Source organism: Mastacembelus armatus, chromosome 21 (genome assembly GCF_900324485.2).
Source record: "Mastacembelus armatus chromosome 21, fMasArm1.2, whole genome shotgun sequence".
Classification (NCBI taxonomy): Eukaryota; Metazoa; Chordata; class Actinopteri; order Synbranchiformes; family Mastacembelidae; genus Mastacembelus; species Mastacembelus armatus.
Window position 1 is genome coordinate 14944137 of NC_046653.1, and position 15757 is coordinate 14959893.

The window sequence follows — 15757 nt, forward strand, 5'->3', positions numbered from 1 at the left end:
GAGACTGCTCTTATTTTTAACAAAGTCAAAATGGAAACAAAAGGATTCACATGTTACTAACTGTGGATTTACAAATAACACCAAAGAACTAAACCTGAGGACTGATTGCCAGACCATTATTCTCAGACACCTGTGAACACATCAGTCCACTCACTTCTGTCTGTATAAGGTAAGATTTTTCTCTTTGCATTCTATGTTCGATATATGTGTTAAAACTCAGTTTTCTTTGGTATTTCTTAAGCCCTTGTATGTTACATTGGATTGTGACTGTGCAGGTGCCATGTGGCCTGGTTTGTGCTGCTCACTTAAATGCCTGTAATGCAAATAACAACTAAATGCCACAATTTTCATGTTTCCATGTTGTGTTTTTAACAGCTTGTACTATTTTGGTATCGTGTTTATTGTGTTGTGTAGATGTAAATAATTATTGTGTGTATTTGTTGTCACAATAGTTTGATGTTGTTGGAAGGGCTGTGCCAGTGTATGTTGGCACAGAGAGTGCGTGTGCGTGCATGTGTGTGTGTGTGTGTGTGTGTGAGAAAATGTGTTTTAAGGCAGCTGTCTATAAGTTTGTATGCCAGCATGCTCTTTACTGTGTAGTGTGTCTCATATCAAAAATGAGATGTGTTACTTCTATGTGGCATGTCCTCTGTGCTTGTTTATCCCCCTCCCCATCTAAGACCCCCCAAAAATCCACAGTGTAATTGAACCTTGAACCCTGGTTGTGCATCTAGCAGCAGTATCTGTGCAGAAAACAGTGGAGGATTCGGGACCACAGCTCCCAGTATAGCACAAACACCAGGTCAGGTCTTACAGGACAACCAGTAGGGAGTAGCTTCGTAACAGCTTCGTTTTCTCTGGTTTCTGGCGAAAGTCTTATACACTATAGCATCCAAAGTCTGTGATGACTACAGATCAAAGTGTGACTTCATCTTTATAGGCTACTATAAGACGAAAATTAAAAATACAAATATGATTTTGAAGTGAACTTTTGTACAGAATGAGAGCTTTTTTTTTTTTTTTACAGCATATACTCACATTCCAGGTGAAAGGCTTCAGGTTCCGTGTGGAGGGTAGGAAAAGTTAGAACTAAGACCAATTCTCATGTAGATGTGGGCACGTCAATATTGTTTTAGGACCAACTTGAAAAATCCCAAACCCCTCATTTAATCTGTAAAGAAATTAGTCACTGAAGGTGTAAAGGTAGTGCTGCAAAAAGAAACGTATTTTTGTAAAATGTAGTGAATACTGTAGAAATATCATGTAAGCACAAAGTATAAAATGTAATAGTCAAGTACAAGTACCTGAGAATATGTGTTTGGTTATATTCCATCATCGACAGGCAGAATTAGTCAGTGCTGTGGAGTTAGATGCCCAAATAACCAGAGCACAGTAGCAGCATTTTTTTTTTTAATTGAAATTTGCCTTTTCATGCCTTAGTTTTCTTTCAGTTAAGCCCACTGTAAATAATACCAGAGTCCAAACTGGGAGAGGAAAGAAGAAATACAAGGAGCACGTTGGATTGCAAACAAAAACAAACAAACAAACAAAAAACAACAACAAAAAAAAAGAAGTTGGTCACATCTGGAGACCTAATAGAAAAATAGGACAACAATATTAATAACACATAACATGATGCAATAGAATTTAAGCCATGCATTTCCAATGAGATAAGGTGTTTACTGATGAAGTTCAAAATACGAGGTATTTGTTGGCTCACGTTTGCTACATCCTTAGCAAGTGGTTGAATTTAACACTGCATAAAACATGCAATTCAAAATTCTTCTGCTTGACTTCAGTTCAGCTCTTCAACTAGAATACTGTAGAGCACACAGATCCATGCCACACAATGTGCACAGTCACATTTGTAACGCCAGTTAACAAAGCTACAACACAATTCATAAAGCATAACCCCACTCTAAAAAAATAATACTTGGAATAATAATAATAATAATAATATGAAAATAATAGCTTGTGACTACATGGGCACTTCAGCACTACAAATTTCAGTGTCTCAGTCGTCTAGAGATGATAAAAGCTGTTTCTGTAGCATTTGTGAGCTTTGTAAAAAGGTGATGGTTAGCAGAAAAATTAACTAACTGGGAGAAGTTGCTAAAATTTATATGAGTAATTTCTGAATCACAATGAAACTGTCTTTTTTAATAACCCACAGAGGTACTTCTAATTTCTAACATCAGATAATCAAGTTGTGTAGATTAAAGTGTCTGAAGACAGCACAGGAGCCCAAGTAATATATTCCATTATAGTGTTAGTTTATAGTTAACATCAATTTAATAAATAAGGCTTGGAATTGCTGTGGGGGGTTTATTTCCTCTGGATAGACTGAGGCTAGCTGTTTCCTCCTTTTTTATAGTTTATATGCTAAGCTCAGCTGAGCGGCTACTGGCTGTATCTTTGTTTCTAATGAGGATGGTCAGTGTATTAATCTTATCTGACTTGCTACCAGATAGCAAAAAAAAAAAAACATGTTTCCAGAAATTCTGAACTACTCCTTTTAAATTTTTTAGTTTAGTGAGTTTATGTTGTTTAATGTTTGAATGTCTGAGTTGTCATTACTTAATCAAATGACAATTTCTGCAGTAATTGATCTGAAAGAACTTCATCAAGGCACATTGTGTGTGTGTGTGTGTGTGTGTGTGTGTGTGTGTGTGTGTGAGAGAGAGAGAGAGAGAGAGAGAGTGCGTGTGCGTGTGCGTGTGCGTGTGCGTGTGCGTGTGTGTGACCAAAGTGAGACCCTGCATTTATAAAACTGGGCAAAATAGATTTCCATATCTGTGTTTATAACATGAATTCTCTGTGGTTAGTATGGGATCAAGACATAGATATCACTCATTGGTTTTACAAATTATGACAAAAATATGTCACGGTTCAACATGGATTTCCATACTATCTATGAATCTCGGTGAGGCGGCCATGCATTTTTCATTAGGATCTTAAAACAAGGCACAGGAGGGGAGGGAGAGGAGCACTCAATTTGCATTTCAAGCACTGTCTCAGGTCCTGCTATTCCCCAAACCCCTTATTCCCTCAGAAACTCTGCAGCCACTTTATAATCCAGAGCTTTGTTTTTTTTTTTTTTTAAATAACATATTTCTCAACCTCAATAGCCTATGTACAAATTTACAAAAAATATCTCTATTATCCAGAACAAAATGCAAAGAGGTACTGAGAGAAAAAAACGAGCCACAGCAAGAGACAAACATTCCTCTCCAGTATTCTCAGTGCCCTGTTGTGCCTAGAATCTGTGCAATGCCCACAATAGTTAGTGTTAACCCACTGGGGGACACAGTTTGAGTTTCCTTTCTGACATGGCATCATCAGCTGATTTGTAGCTGTTCTGACAAGCTCGCCAAACTCAGTTCTGTCAGCCTTCAGCACAGGAAGATTGAAGGGAGCAGAAAAACCTCTGTGATAGAGCCACGCTCAGGTCTAAAGCAAAGTCTCCGATCTAGTCTCTAGTAGCAAAAGCAAAGAGGAGCAGAGCTCAAGAACCCCTGCATGCACTGCACTGCCTCTGTTGCAGGCTGCATTTAGGAGGAAAACAGCCTAAGAGAACAGCTCTGGGTAGAAGCTAACTATCAGGCTTTGATGCTGAACTGTCGGCATCGCTGCTGCAGCTGGGTGTGCTGCCAGTTTTGGCCACAGTGCAGCCAGTGGTTTCTGTGCTGTCGCCGCTGCAGGGGCTTGGGGGTGCAGACAAACTCTGGCAACATTGTCGTTTCTTGTTCAGTTCCTCCCATTTGGCCCTGTTAGCTTTGATCATGTCAAGCATCGGCTGAAGTTTGGGATTCAGGTTGACCAGAGTCTAGAGGGAGAGAAAGAGGGGGGAGAGAAAAGATGAGAGCAGAAAACTGCACAGTAAAATCAAAAGCACCTTCAGCATGAAAAGCAGTAGGTTAGTTTCTGCCACTCATGTATTCGAATGACATTATATTCACAGAGCTAAGCATGTGTTTTATTAAAAAATAAACAGCCTGTAATGTTTTACAAGACGGAGTCTACAACTGTGCTGGAGGCTCTGAGACACAGCACAGCAATGCACTGAGCTGCATTAAGTGCTCATAATGTCAGTGCAACAATGCTGATGTTAAACCATATTAATTTAGCATGTTAGCATTTGCTAATTAGGAAGGATGATGGGAAAGACATTAGTTTTGCTTTTAGCCATAAACCAAAGCACAGGAGAAAGTGAAATGTTATGCTGATGATGGTGCTACGTGTAAAAGGAGGGGATCACCAAAGTCAGTATTATGCAAGGCACTTGTTACATTCACCTTCAGAGCCAAGGAAAAATCACAAAATACTATATAAACATTACACGTAATAAAAGATATAATTTAAGCATATAATGTTCAAGTTCGTTTGTGGTGAACATTTATCAAAAACTGACCTAAACAAAAGTCCCAGTGCTCCCAGACCAATACCACTAGAGTCTGACAGGATCCTCCTTTGTGACTCCTGAGATGATCATCAAATATGAAACCTAAATATTTCTAGCTCTCTGTGTATGTTGAAGTACAAAGGCTGAATCCCCACTTATTATAGTGTGCAACATTCAACATTTTCTGAAGATCCTGTTTGGTCTCTGCCAGGAGAACCACATCATCCACATAAAACAGAGTACTAACAGTGAAAGTCGAGAGCCTTACCACTCTGCTGCCAACTTTTAAATCATTTATGTAAAGCATGAAGAGCGTTGGGGAAAGGACAGATCCATGTTTCAGCCCAGACAGTGCGAAAAACCATGTAAAACCATTAACTTGCACACATGCACCTGGGTCTGAATAGAGATCTGCAACTCAAGTGGCAACTTGAGAAACAGGTTAAAAATCTTATTTCATCAAGCAACAAACAAAAATATTTTATGATCCAGGCAGTTACAAGAGACTTCTGAGTTTTCAGAGATCGCTAGTTTTTTTTTTTTAAATGTTGAACACTTAGCTCAGTGACTTGAATGTAATGGTAATATACAAGAGGCACAAACTGTAGCCAGGGATGTAGTCCATTATTAATCACATACAGTACATGGGCAAAACAAAAGAAGCAAAACAGAGAAGACCTGACTACAGTAACAGCAACACACAGTCGGCTGATAACTGCAAACCATTCAAATGCTGCTTTTTAAAGATATCAGGCTCATGTATGACAGAGATAAGTTTTCATTGTCATTTTTCATCTGTCGTACTGTAAGTGGTAGTGTAGTCAAAGCTGTCATCCTCCGTTTTAATAAACTACCTAAAAGACAGAGGATTTTGTTCCCTTTGTTCCTGTAACACTCTCTTCTTTGTCTATTGGATTTGCAGGAAAAGCTGTGTAATTAGTTTCATATGGAAATATAACGTGGGCACGGGCCCCACATACAAAATAACTGAAATCTTGCATTTATTCACATACATCACAAAATCGAGCAGGTAGCCATTGTAGAGGGAGCTAAATAAATAGGAATTTAAGTACCGCACACCTACACCGCAGACAGTGTATTGTATGCATGAAAGGATTGTAACCCTTGGGGAAAATGCAACTAATCACAGCTGCCAATTAACTGAACTTTAAAAGCTGGTGGGCATTTTGAGATGCATTTATATTCAGAGGGTGTATTTACTAATTTCTATGAACAATTAAAACTCTTGTGTAGGTGGTTACAAAAGCTCTATAATGTGGCCAAGTTCAGTCATCAGGACCACTTTTTCTTCTTTATAAAAAAAACCAGCCCTACTGCCCACTTATGTTCATAAGGAATTCATAATGTACGAATAAGTTAATCATACCTATTAGTGTAATTGCTAAAAATGTGTGCGCAACAGCAACATGGCAAGATTAGGGCACAATATAGATTCCCATGATCAGGTTCCTCAGGTACGCCTCAGTTTTCTGTTGTTGTGTGTTTTTGCACACATCTGGTGTGACTGTGTGTGTACTGTACAGAAATGTAGAACCAAAATCCTTTGTTGCAAACAGATCTGCTAGAATATTTGCTGCTATTTTTTATTTGGACTCTCTTTCTGCATTTTGTTTTATCTTAGACCAGATAATCTGAGAGGGACGATGTCTTCTGGCAGTCCAATAACAATTTAAAATAATATTACAGAATTTATTCCAACCGTGTGTTATTCGCCTGTTAATCTGTAATATCTTACATGGTGCTGGCAAAAATGCTAAAAGAGATTTTTTTCAAGTAATGATATTAAAAAACAAGTATTTAAAACAATGGTAACACATGTTTTTATTAATGTACAGTGTTTCTCATTAATTATAACCTCTCCTATGTTTTAGATTGTTATTAACTTCAAAACCCCTTTTGAGAAATAATAAAAAACATAATCAATAAGAATAATAAATCATTAAAAATCATTTTTCCATTACAGTATTATACAGTAGGTGTTATTAATTCAACTAGTAATACAGCTTTTACAATATTATAATTCACAAAAATCTTTGCTGTTTATACACTAATCTCTAATACTGCACTGTAAAACTATATTATGGTGTGATATAAATTAGGTATTAAATGTTTATATAATGGTAAATATTGGAAAATATCACACTTTGATGGCAAGTGCCCTCCATAAAGCTAAAACGTAATTTTCAACTATAAAAACCAAGTGCATTGATCATCTTAATCTTTAAGGATTTGTCTTGTCTGCGCCTTGAAAGAAGAGGATTTTCTAGAGGAGAACGAGCTCCATCTTTCCCTGCAGCTTATAACCTCTGTGGGACACTGTCACTGGTTTGTGCAGCATCACTATTCCACTGAGGAGAGGAAGAGAAGGAGACTGTCATATGGTGGGGTATAAAGATAGAAGGTTATGTAATGTGGGATTAATATTCCACAAAGTAGCGAGTCACCACCAGCAGAAGATCAGCGAGATCAAGAATGAGATCTCTTCCACCCACGGGGAAAAAAAAAACCCCCCAAAAAAAACCCTGCTGCCTCTGAACTTTCCCTGTGCTCCCCCTTACAAGTTTAATTGGCAGCAGCAGGATCGGGAGCTCCATATCTGCATTCTCCAAACAGCAGCCTTTTACGTGAAGTAGTGAAGAGACAAACCCCCCACACAGACAACACGCTTTGATGCTTTTTATCTACACTACACAGACAGTAACAATGGTGAAACCAGAGCTCAGCACAGATTAGTCTGCTCTAACTTTTTGACACTGATCCTGGGATAATTTAATAGAAGTGAAGGTGATCTATTGTTTGTTTTCTACTCAAGATGACTAAGAGTAATGTGTTTAATATGACAGTAAGAAGGAAGGAGGTCTTGCTGTGTGGTTTAGCAGTACGAAAACAGAGACAATCACCCTGCGCTGCAATAATGAATGAACTGTTTTATCCTGGACTCCTTTCACACTTCTGTTTGACTTTTGACTAATTTGCAGGGGCGGAGAAAACTGCCCCCTCTGCTGTAGTGTTTGCCCCCACCACAGTGGTTTTGTTCCCTTTCTCTAAGATTAGGAATGTCTGGGAAGTGTTTATTAATATAATGTAAGAATAAATCTATTGTATAAATAGATTTGTAAATCTTTTGTACAGAAGTTAAACTGTATTTTTATTTTGTATAAGAACCCCCACATATTCCACCTTCTCACGCCACCTTCCAAAACCTTTTGCCACCCCATGTTAAAATGTCTAGATCCGCCACTGCTAATTTGCCTTCAACACGCCTCATCTCCTAACAGACCTGATCTCCTCTGTAAGGCAGCCGCCTTCTTCCTCCCACACAGCCTCTGCTGCTGGCAATGGGAGGGGCAGTCTCTCTTGACGTCATTTGAAAACACACACACACACTCGCATTAATGTACCAGCAAGGACACTGTATAGATTTCCATTAATTCCCTAAAAGAAAAACAGTAGCTCCAACTCCGACCGAATATTTACTCAGCCAGGAGCTTACGATAAAATCAGCCCATTGCGTATGTCTCAGGAGAAAAGCATGCCTTCAGGGGGTCAGCCCTTATTTCATTACTGTGCACTGAAGCCCCAAGTACACTGTCTTACTGAGGGGATTTAACCAGACTAACATCATAGCTCTGTTCACACACTCCACTACCTCTGAGCTTTCTTGCAGCCAGAAAGTGCACACTCATTCTGCTATTCACAAAAGGATGAAACCTTGAATGTGCTGCAGAGCTTTCAATAAAAAAAAGAGAAAAAAAACACTTTTCTTTTTCAGTGAGAAATGTGTGGCTGCAAAGAAACTTGAATAGTTGATGACACTTTCATTGCTGGCATCACTGGGGGACAATAGCGAGGAAGGACAGTGACTGCTGATGTCAGAGGCGGATGTGTGAAGAGCGTGACATAATGAAGGCCAGGGAGCGGTGAAGCTTCAAGCGTTACCTCATACAGCGGTGCACAAATTCCATCAATCCACTCCAGCTGAAGCCCTGGCAACTCATCCTTCCTGTTTCGATCAAAGATGGCCTGAAACAAAAGAGGCTGAATTTATTTACACTTAAATTTGTGCTCACAGTGGAGAAACCAAAAAGAGATGTGAGCCTGCTTCCTATAAGGCTACAAGTTGGACTTAGGGAGTCCCTAAAGGGCTGCTGCTGGTTTAAAGAAAATTCTCCCTAAGCTCCTGAGTTTATTTCACCTATATTTTGTATTCTGCCTTATTCTTCTGCAGTCTAAACTCAAGAGGCTCCACTGAGGCTGTGCTTCAGAGATAGTTACTGGGCTACCACTTAGAAGTTAATATTTAATTTCCAACACCCACACATGGAGCGGCTAAGGTTTGACACAAGCAGCAGACCTGAGGCTACTGCATTAATTATTTCAGAGGGGAGGCAATGTGTCCAGGCGTGATTAGTCAACATCCATTAATTGCAGCTGTTGGTCCCCCCCCCTTTAAGAATTTGCAGCACACTTCAGCCTTCACAGCTTCTTCATCAAACAGTTTGCTGTTCTGTTGTGATGCTGTTACTTTGAGGACAGTATGGTCACATTATGAATTAAGTCAAGTATCTTCATTAGCATCCATCACCTGCTATTATTATTATCATTATTATTATTATGCTATTTTTATACCTGTATGGGAACAACAAAATGTATCATCTAGCCGTGTGGAGCTGCAATACACAACAGACCTCCTGTGTTTACAGCTGAATTAATAGAAAGGTCAGTGTTTGTTGTGAATCCTGTGCTGGAGGAGTTTTTTTTTTTTTTTTTTTTGTATTTAAGAATGGCTTTTCTACAGTCACCACTTTGCTCTTGGCAAAGCAGCGAGGCAGTGGAGCGGTCAAGCTGACAATACACTTTCCTCACACCGTGAGACACAGGCTCTAATGTTTCCTACGCAGTCAGTATGTTTGCAACTGCAGCAAAAATAAATCTTCAGCCTCACCAGCTCATAGAGGTCACTGAGGTGAAACAAACTGCAAAAGGCACAAAAACCGGTGTTGGTTTGATGCACTCACAGAGGGCGTGAGCTTCAGCTCCGATCTCTCTCTGTCGCCCTGCTCGAAGAACTCGCTGGTCACCAACTCTGCCACCTGGAAAGACAAGAACGTTGAATGTAGGGCTGAAGCTAGTAATTATTTTTATTGTTAACGGACGTGCCAGTCATTTTCTCAATTAAACAATCATTCCAACTGTAAACTGCCTGTCACAGTTTCCTAAAGCCTAAGGTGGTGAAACCAATGATTGCTTGTTTCCCCCAAACAACAGAGAAAAACCAAAAACATCAGTTTCTAATCACCTAAGACAAACTGTCAAATCTCCACAATTAAGAAGCTGAAACTAGGGGAATGTTTTGCATTAGGAGGATTGATTCTCCCCTGCCTTCCACCCAAATAGAGCTGGGATAGTCTCCAACAGATCCCTGTGACTCTGGTTAAGGAATAAGCGGGTATAGAAAATGGATGGATGGAGGATTTATTCTTAAAATAGTTTTCTAATGATCAACTATTAATCAGCTAATCGTTTTAGTTCTAGAGGAGTGATTTATAAACGTATTCATAGGTTTCTTCTTTCTGATTGACTCTGTATTTCCTTACCTTACGTGATATTTCCCAAGGTTTAGTGACAGCACCAAGATCACATGCTGTCATCATCATGGATCTGAGAGGGGAGATCAGATGAACAGATTAATTTTATCTCGTTCTAATACCAGATGTATCAGACACAGATGCTGGTACCTCAGTTTGCAGTGAATTACCTGCACATGTCTCTATGAGCTTTCACATTCCAGTTGTACTCTCCTTTACTGACCAGCTCGAAGAAGGTGTTTCTGTTTCTGTAACAGTATATGCAGGTGTAAATAATATCAAATCCACAAGGGGGCGGTATTACCTAAAAGAAGCTTACAAACCTACAGTTAATAGTGTCCAGAGAGTAATAGTTAGTGTGTCATTGTAAAATTGGCACAATAGACTTTGTGGACATGTCACTAAGAGTTTAGAAAAAAAAAAAAAGCAGTGTGTGTAGCAGGACATACTCAAAGTAAAGTGTGAGGTCTGTGGCCAGAATTGACTGTTTTAACAGCTGCATGAGGTCGCTGTACTCTGTGGATGATAGGTTGGAGAAGATATTGTGACCCTGTGGAGACACATACAGAGATAACATGAAGAATTTCTAAAGCAATGTCAGTTTTCTAACTGCACACAAAGAGCCTGGAATGATGGTTTAAGTTCCCTGGATGAATTATTGATAACAATTACCATGGGCAACTGCTACATTTTGCTTTATTTTAGGAGCTTGTTTTATTATTTAATAAAAGTCTGCTGACAATCGACATACAGCTGAGGAATTATTTTGAAATCTGTTAAGAATAAAAAAAATATTTATAATTACACTTAATCTTAAAATATTTCTAGTACATATGTTGCCACAACTATTTGAAAAGAATTCTACTGCTAAATGTATTTGTATTTTATTTAGAAATTATTATTTAATTTGATTTTTACTTTCAATTAGCAGCCATAGACATAGCCAAAGATAACTTTTTAAACAAGTATGTGTTTATCCAACATCTTTCTTAGTTATTTAAATTCTCTGTCATTCTGTGACTCAAGTTTTCCTTGGGTGAAACATCAGATTAAGCTGTTGTATCTCTCCTTAGGAAAAATACAGGTGTTACTAATAACATCAACAATAGCTCTGTGCTTGGAATGTAGACTATTTTCTACTGATAATCCCACAAAACAAGACGTATAAATGACACTAGATCTCAGTTTATTGCTCGCTATGATATAACCCATCGAGTGTTGATGAAGTACAGTACTGTGCTGAAGTTTTAGGCACTTTAGATGTTTTTAGATGTTCTTATCACACAACACCATCAGGTGTCTGACTGATCCCAGCTCAAGCCCATAAAGAACCCACCAGAGTTCATGAAGAACTATCTTCAGAGGCAAGAAGAACCAGGAGTCCCGCAACAGATAGTCTGACCCCCACAGAGCCCTGATCTCCCCTGTGTATTTTTAGTGCCTAAAACTTATGTGCAGTACTGTATGGAGTATTGAATGAGTGAACTGGGATGTGAGTTGGCTTTTCTGAATGTGACAAATGAAAAGTCTTTCATGAAAACAGCTTACATACAGTATGTGCACAATCAAACCATGATGGTTAAAAAAAAAAAAAAAACATTCAATAAGAAAACTGAATGGATGTGTGTGGTGGAGTGTTGAAGCCAGCAGCTCCCCAGCAGCTCTTAATAAGTAAGCAGCATTGCTCACTTGAGGCTCTCTATCATTAAAACAGGCCTTTCACCATCATTTAATATACATTCATTCACCACTTAGGCACCCTGCTCTAGAGGATGGTTTGCATGGATGGAGGGTTTGTCCGTGGAGAAAATGATGATCACAGAAAACGACCAGAGTGTGGGGATGGTAACGACCTGCAGAAATTAAATAAGATCTTTAAGACTGAATGACCAGCGTTTTCCTTTTACATGCTGAGAATCTAAGTCTGAAGGCTGCCTCAGCACGCCTGTGATTCGCTTCATCAGCTTGTGTGTTCCCATGAAATATTGAACTAGAAACACAGAAGACCTCTCTCATCCTGCCACAAACTGGGGCGCACGGAGGAGGAAGGCAAGTAAAACAAGTAGTGAGAATGACGAGAGAAAAGACACAGAGGGACTGATGGGTAGAAGTTTTCATATTAAATCATCGAGTTTTCGGGCTGGCGGGTTAAATGATGGACTTTCTCTTCTACTTAAATCAGTAACAGTGTTCGTTTACGTAGTACAAGGACAGGACCAGTATCCAAAGAAACTATTATGATAATCCAAGCAAACGTTTGCCAGTTAACTGTACTGTCAGCACCATAATGATGAAGCCGCTGGAACCTACCCCTACTAAGCCTCGTCTCTGTTTCTCCTTCAAAGCATCTTTAATTATAACTTCATGCAAACCCAGTCACCTGGTAAAATGTCTCTCTCAACCAATTACCACCAAATCTATCACCTCTGTAATTACATTGATTTGAAGTCAGCATGAGCTATTTGTTTACTCACTCACATGCAGTAGACACTGAGGCACCACATGTTTGCCTTCAGGCTCAGTGGGCACAAACTCTTAATTTTTATTTAAGTAAAACTGGACTTCAACATTTTGATTAATTACCACAGTTAGGAAGTAAAGATTCTGGACAGCAGTGGCACACATCACTTCAGTGGTGCATCACCCTACCCATTTTATCCATCCAAGTGTTTTGTACTGGTACAGTACACTTTACTGTACAGAATCATATGAATCTGAAGTTGCACTACTTTAAAGGAGTATTTCAATATTTTGGGAAATACGCTTGTTTGCCTTCTTGCTGAGAGTTAGAGAATTATTTCAGTTCTTGTTGAAAGTGTTTTTTGGTGGTGTTGACCCAACTGCATGGTCATTTTGGAGGATGTGGTGCTGTTGGGGTGTAGAAAGGGGGCGAGGGTGGTTTTGTTGTATTGTGTTTTTTATTTCTTTGCCCACTCCATTTATATCAGTGATAGGAGGCTAATTAAGAGAAACAGTTACTGTGCTGCACTGGTCTTAGCTGGGTGTACCTAATAAACTGGCTATTAAGGGTATGTACTGGTACACTACAGTCTCGCTTTTTTTAGTCATTGCAGTCAATTTAAATAAGAAAGCACTGTGGTAAAATAGTCTAAGTATAAGACAAGGCAGGGTTTACAACTTGAATATTAAAAATATACTGTCTCTACACGTGGACGGATGATAAAATGTTAACAACTTGATATGTATGCGGTATGTAATACCACCTGGTATGTAACATGTGGCACAAACACAACATGCAGGGGTAGGAATTAGCAGAACATTCGTGGAAACTGCATTGCAGCAGATATTAGAACATAGTGCACCTCGCTCTGCAGGATCATAACAGCATGGTTGAAGTGGTGGTGCTCCAGCGTAGCAGAGGTCCCATAAAGCAGAGCAAGAGCTGAGCCCGTCCTGACACAACATGCATGCACGCACACACACACACACGCACACACAAGGATCAAGAAGAGGGAGAAATAATCAGCATTAAAGTCATACTGAGAAACATAATCTGTCCTCACATATTCACTCTGCACTTTGTTGCCGACTTACGGCTAAAAGCTGGAGAGTCGTAACCTAAACTGCAGCTCAAGTTCAACCTTCCATTATTAAATATAATCATCTTTTAATATGAAGAAAAATACACTGACAGCTTGAACCCAGTGTTCTGAAGGGGAAGTTTTAAAGTCGGGGATATTCTGTTTTTGTAATGCTTCTGCTTTTCTACAGTAAAAATACTGTTAAACTGAAGTCAGTTTTTCAACATGTACAGCTTAAGGCAGTTTTTACCTCCATTTTCTCATAATGTACATATTGACATTTAAGGTCAAAAGGTAATATTCACTTGATCATTCAAATCAAATCTGATCCAACATGTTATTAACTTCTCCAATTATTTTCCTGTGCCTTAAACTGGGGGACCTGAGTACCAAAAGGATGTAACTCCCATGCTGTTTGTATGCAATTGGCATATGCACCCTCAAATAAAATCATAAAGGCTGCACTTTAATGTCATAGGCATTGAAATTTACAGTGTAATATGCTGGAGGACAGAACCACATCAAACCATTTTCCCCTCAATACATCCTTAACCACAGCTACTGTACACCCTCTGGTGCAGACCAAACACAGTGCCATAGCCAATAAACTCCACACTTTGAAGTTTTGTTAAAAATATGTGTTCATTGTAAAAATCTGCTTTATTGGCTACAAGAGCTTTATTACCTCCTTTGTCTTTTGTCGTCGTAAACTAATTTCGCCCTAGCCGAGTCAGTAATCTAAATTCAAACTGTTTAGCTCTAAATAACAAACAAAAACTCCAACTATTTTTGACAGCTGATGTGATGAGACTGCCAAACACAAGTGTTTCAAGCGCGAAAGGGGTGTTCAAGGGGCCAAACATATCAGTCAACTGGATAGCTCCATCTCATGGTGCACATAATGTTTAACAAAAATTGCTAAAAGGTCTAAAATCATTTAAGGCTGCAGGTGAAAATACTAAAATGAATTTGCAAGGTTGTTTTTTTTTTTTATTTGCATTAACTTCTTCTAGTTAAAACTTTGATTCAGCTCTTCAGTTACCACATAGTTTGAGTGTTTGTTACAGGTGAAGTTTACTATTATAACCTTACTTTGGCCAGAGAACACTCTTAGCAACCTTACAGTGATTTCATCTGCTGATCTAAAGGTGCTCGTAGTCAGCAGTGTTTCCAGTGGCTTTGTTAGGCAGACCCTTACATAAGCCTTATACAACTTGCCACTTGACTCTTGCGGATATGGGCTCGACTACTGCAGACTGCTGCAGGTAGGAAAACACACTATAAACAGTGTGTGGGAGGGTGCATGATTGTGTGTGTGTGTGTGTGTGTGTGTATGGCAGAAACAGAGAAATCTGGAAAACTTACTTTGCCTGAAAAGCATTGTTGGTGCCCCTGTGGTCCAAGTCATGGCACACACAACCTACAATAAGCGCTAAGATCTCCACCTCAGTCAAAGTTTCCTGAAAGCCTGCAGTCTGATTGGCACAGAGAGGAAGCCAGTGAGAAAACACACACACACACAAACACACACACACACACTGAGCACCCCAGCCATCTCTTATTCTCTTATATATATGAAACTGTGAGGAGTATATTGAATAAAAATGGAAAACACTCTGACAGCAGCATCATCCTAAAAAAACTGTATCTTCCTAAAATGCCAGTGGGACTGCAGTTACACAGTCCACACCGGGAGATTTATGGCTTGGATGAATGGCTTCTGGAGGCCGTGTGCTGAATGAGTCACTATAGGTCATTGTGGGGATAGCGGCAAAGATAGCATGGCCCTCAGTCCACTCATTAAAACACATGGCCAGAGAGTGGAGGGGCCCAGAACAGCTTACACACTACTATTTCATTTCCCTCTGCAAATAACCAATTCAGATGGGACCTCATGCATTAATGCTGCGCTTGATTAAATGAACTACACTGTGTGTGTGTGTGTGTGTGTGTGTGTGTGTGTGTGTGTGTGTGTGTGTGTGTGTGTGCGTGCGTGCGTGTGTGCGCGCGCGTGCGTGCGTGCGTGCGTGCGTGTGTGTGTAGGTGCATGTGTCTGTTGCCCCAAGGACCTGATAAAGTAAAGTCCTGCTGGAACTGCACAAAGTAATTCACTTTGAGTGTCTATTAAAAACGAACATTTCTGGTTTGGCTTTGCACAGAATTGGCTGTTTACAAGAAATCACTTAAACCTCAAACAGAAACAG

At 39.4% G+C, this 15757-nt stretch overlaps 1 protein-coding gene across 2 annotated transcripts in view; it reads right to left on the bottom strand.

The window, feature by feature from the left end:
* Nucleotides 1-3326: 3326 nt before the first annotated feature.
* Nucleotides 3327-15757, bottom strand: part of pde11a (phosphodiesterase 11a) — a 31841-nt gene continuing 19410 nt past the window's right edge. For both annotated transcript variants that reach the window (XM_026295824.1, XM_026295822.1), the window contains exons 13-20: nt 14919-15028; nt 13335-13425; nt 10461-10561; nt 10182-10259; nt 10021-10084; nt 9442-9516; nt 8363-8446; nt 3327-3826 (exon numbers count right to left, since the gene is read on the bottom strand). In XM_026295824.1, the coding sequence (XP_026151609.1) occupies nt 3593-3826; nt 8363-8446; nt 9442-9516; nt 10021-10084; nt 10182-10259; nt 10461-10561; nt 13335-13425; nt 14919-15028 (837 nt within the window). In that variant the 3' untranslated portion in view covers nt 3327-3592. The remainder of the gene's footprint in view (nt 3827-8362; nt 8447-9441; nt 9517-10020; nt 10085-10181; nt 10260-10460; nt 10562-13334; nt 13426-14918; nt 15029-15757) is intronic.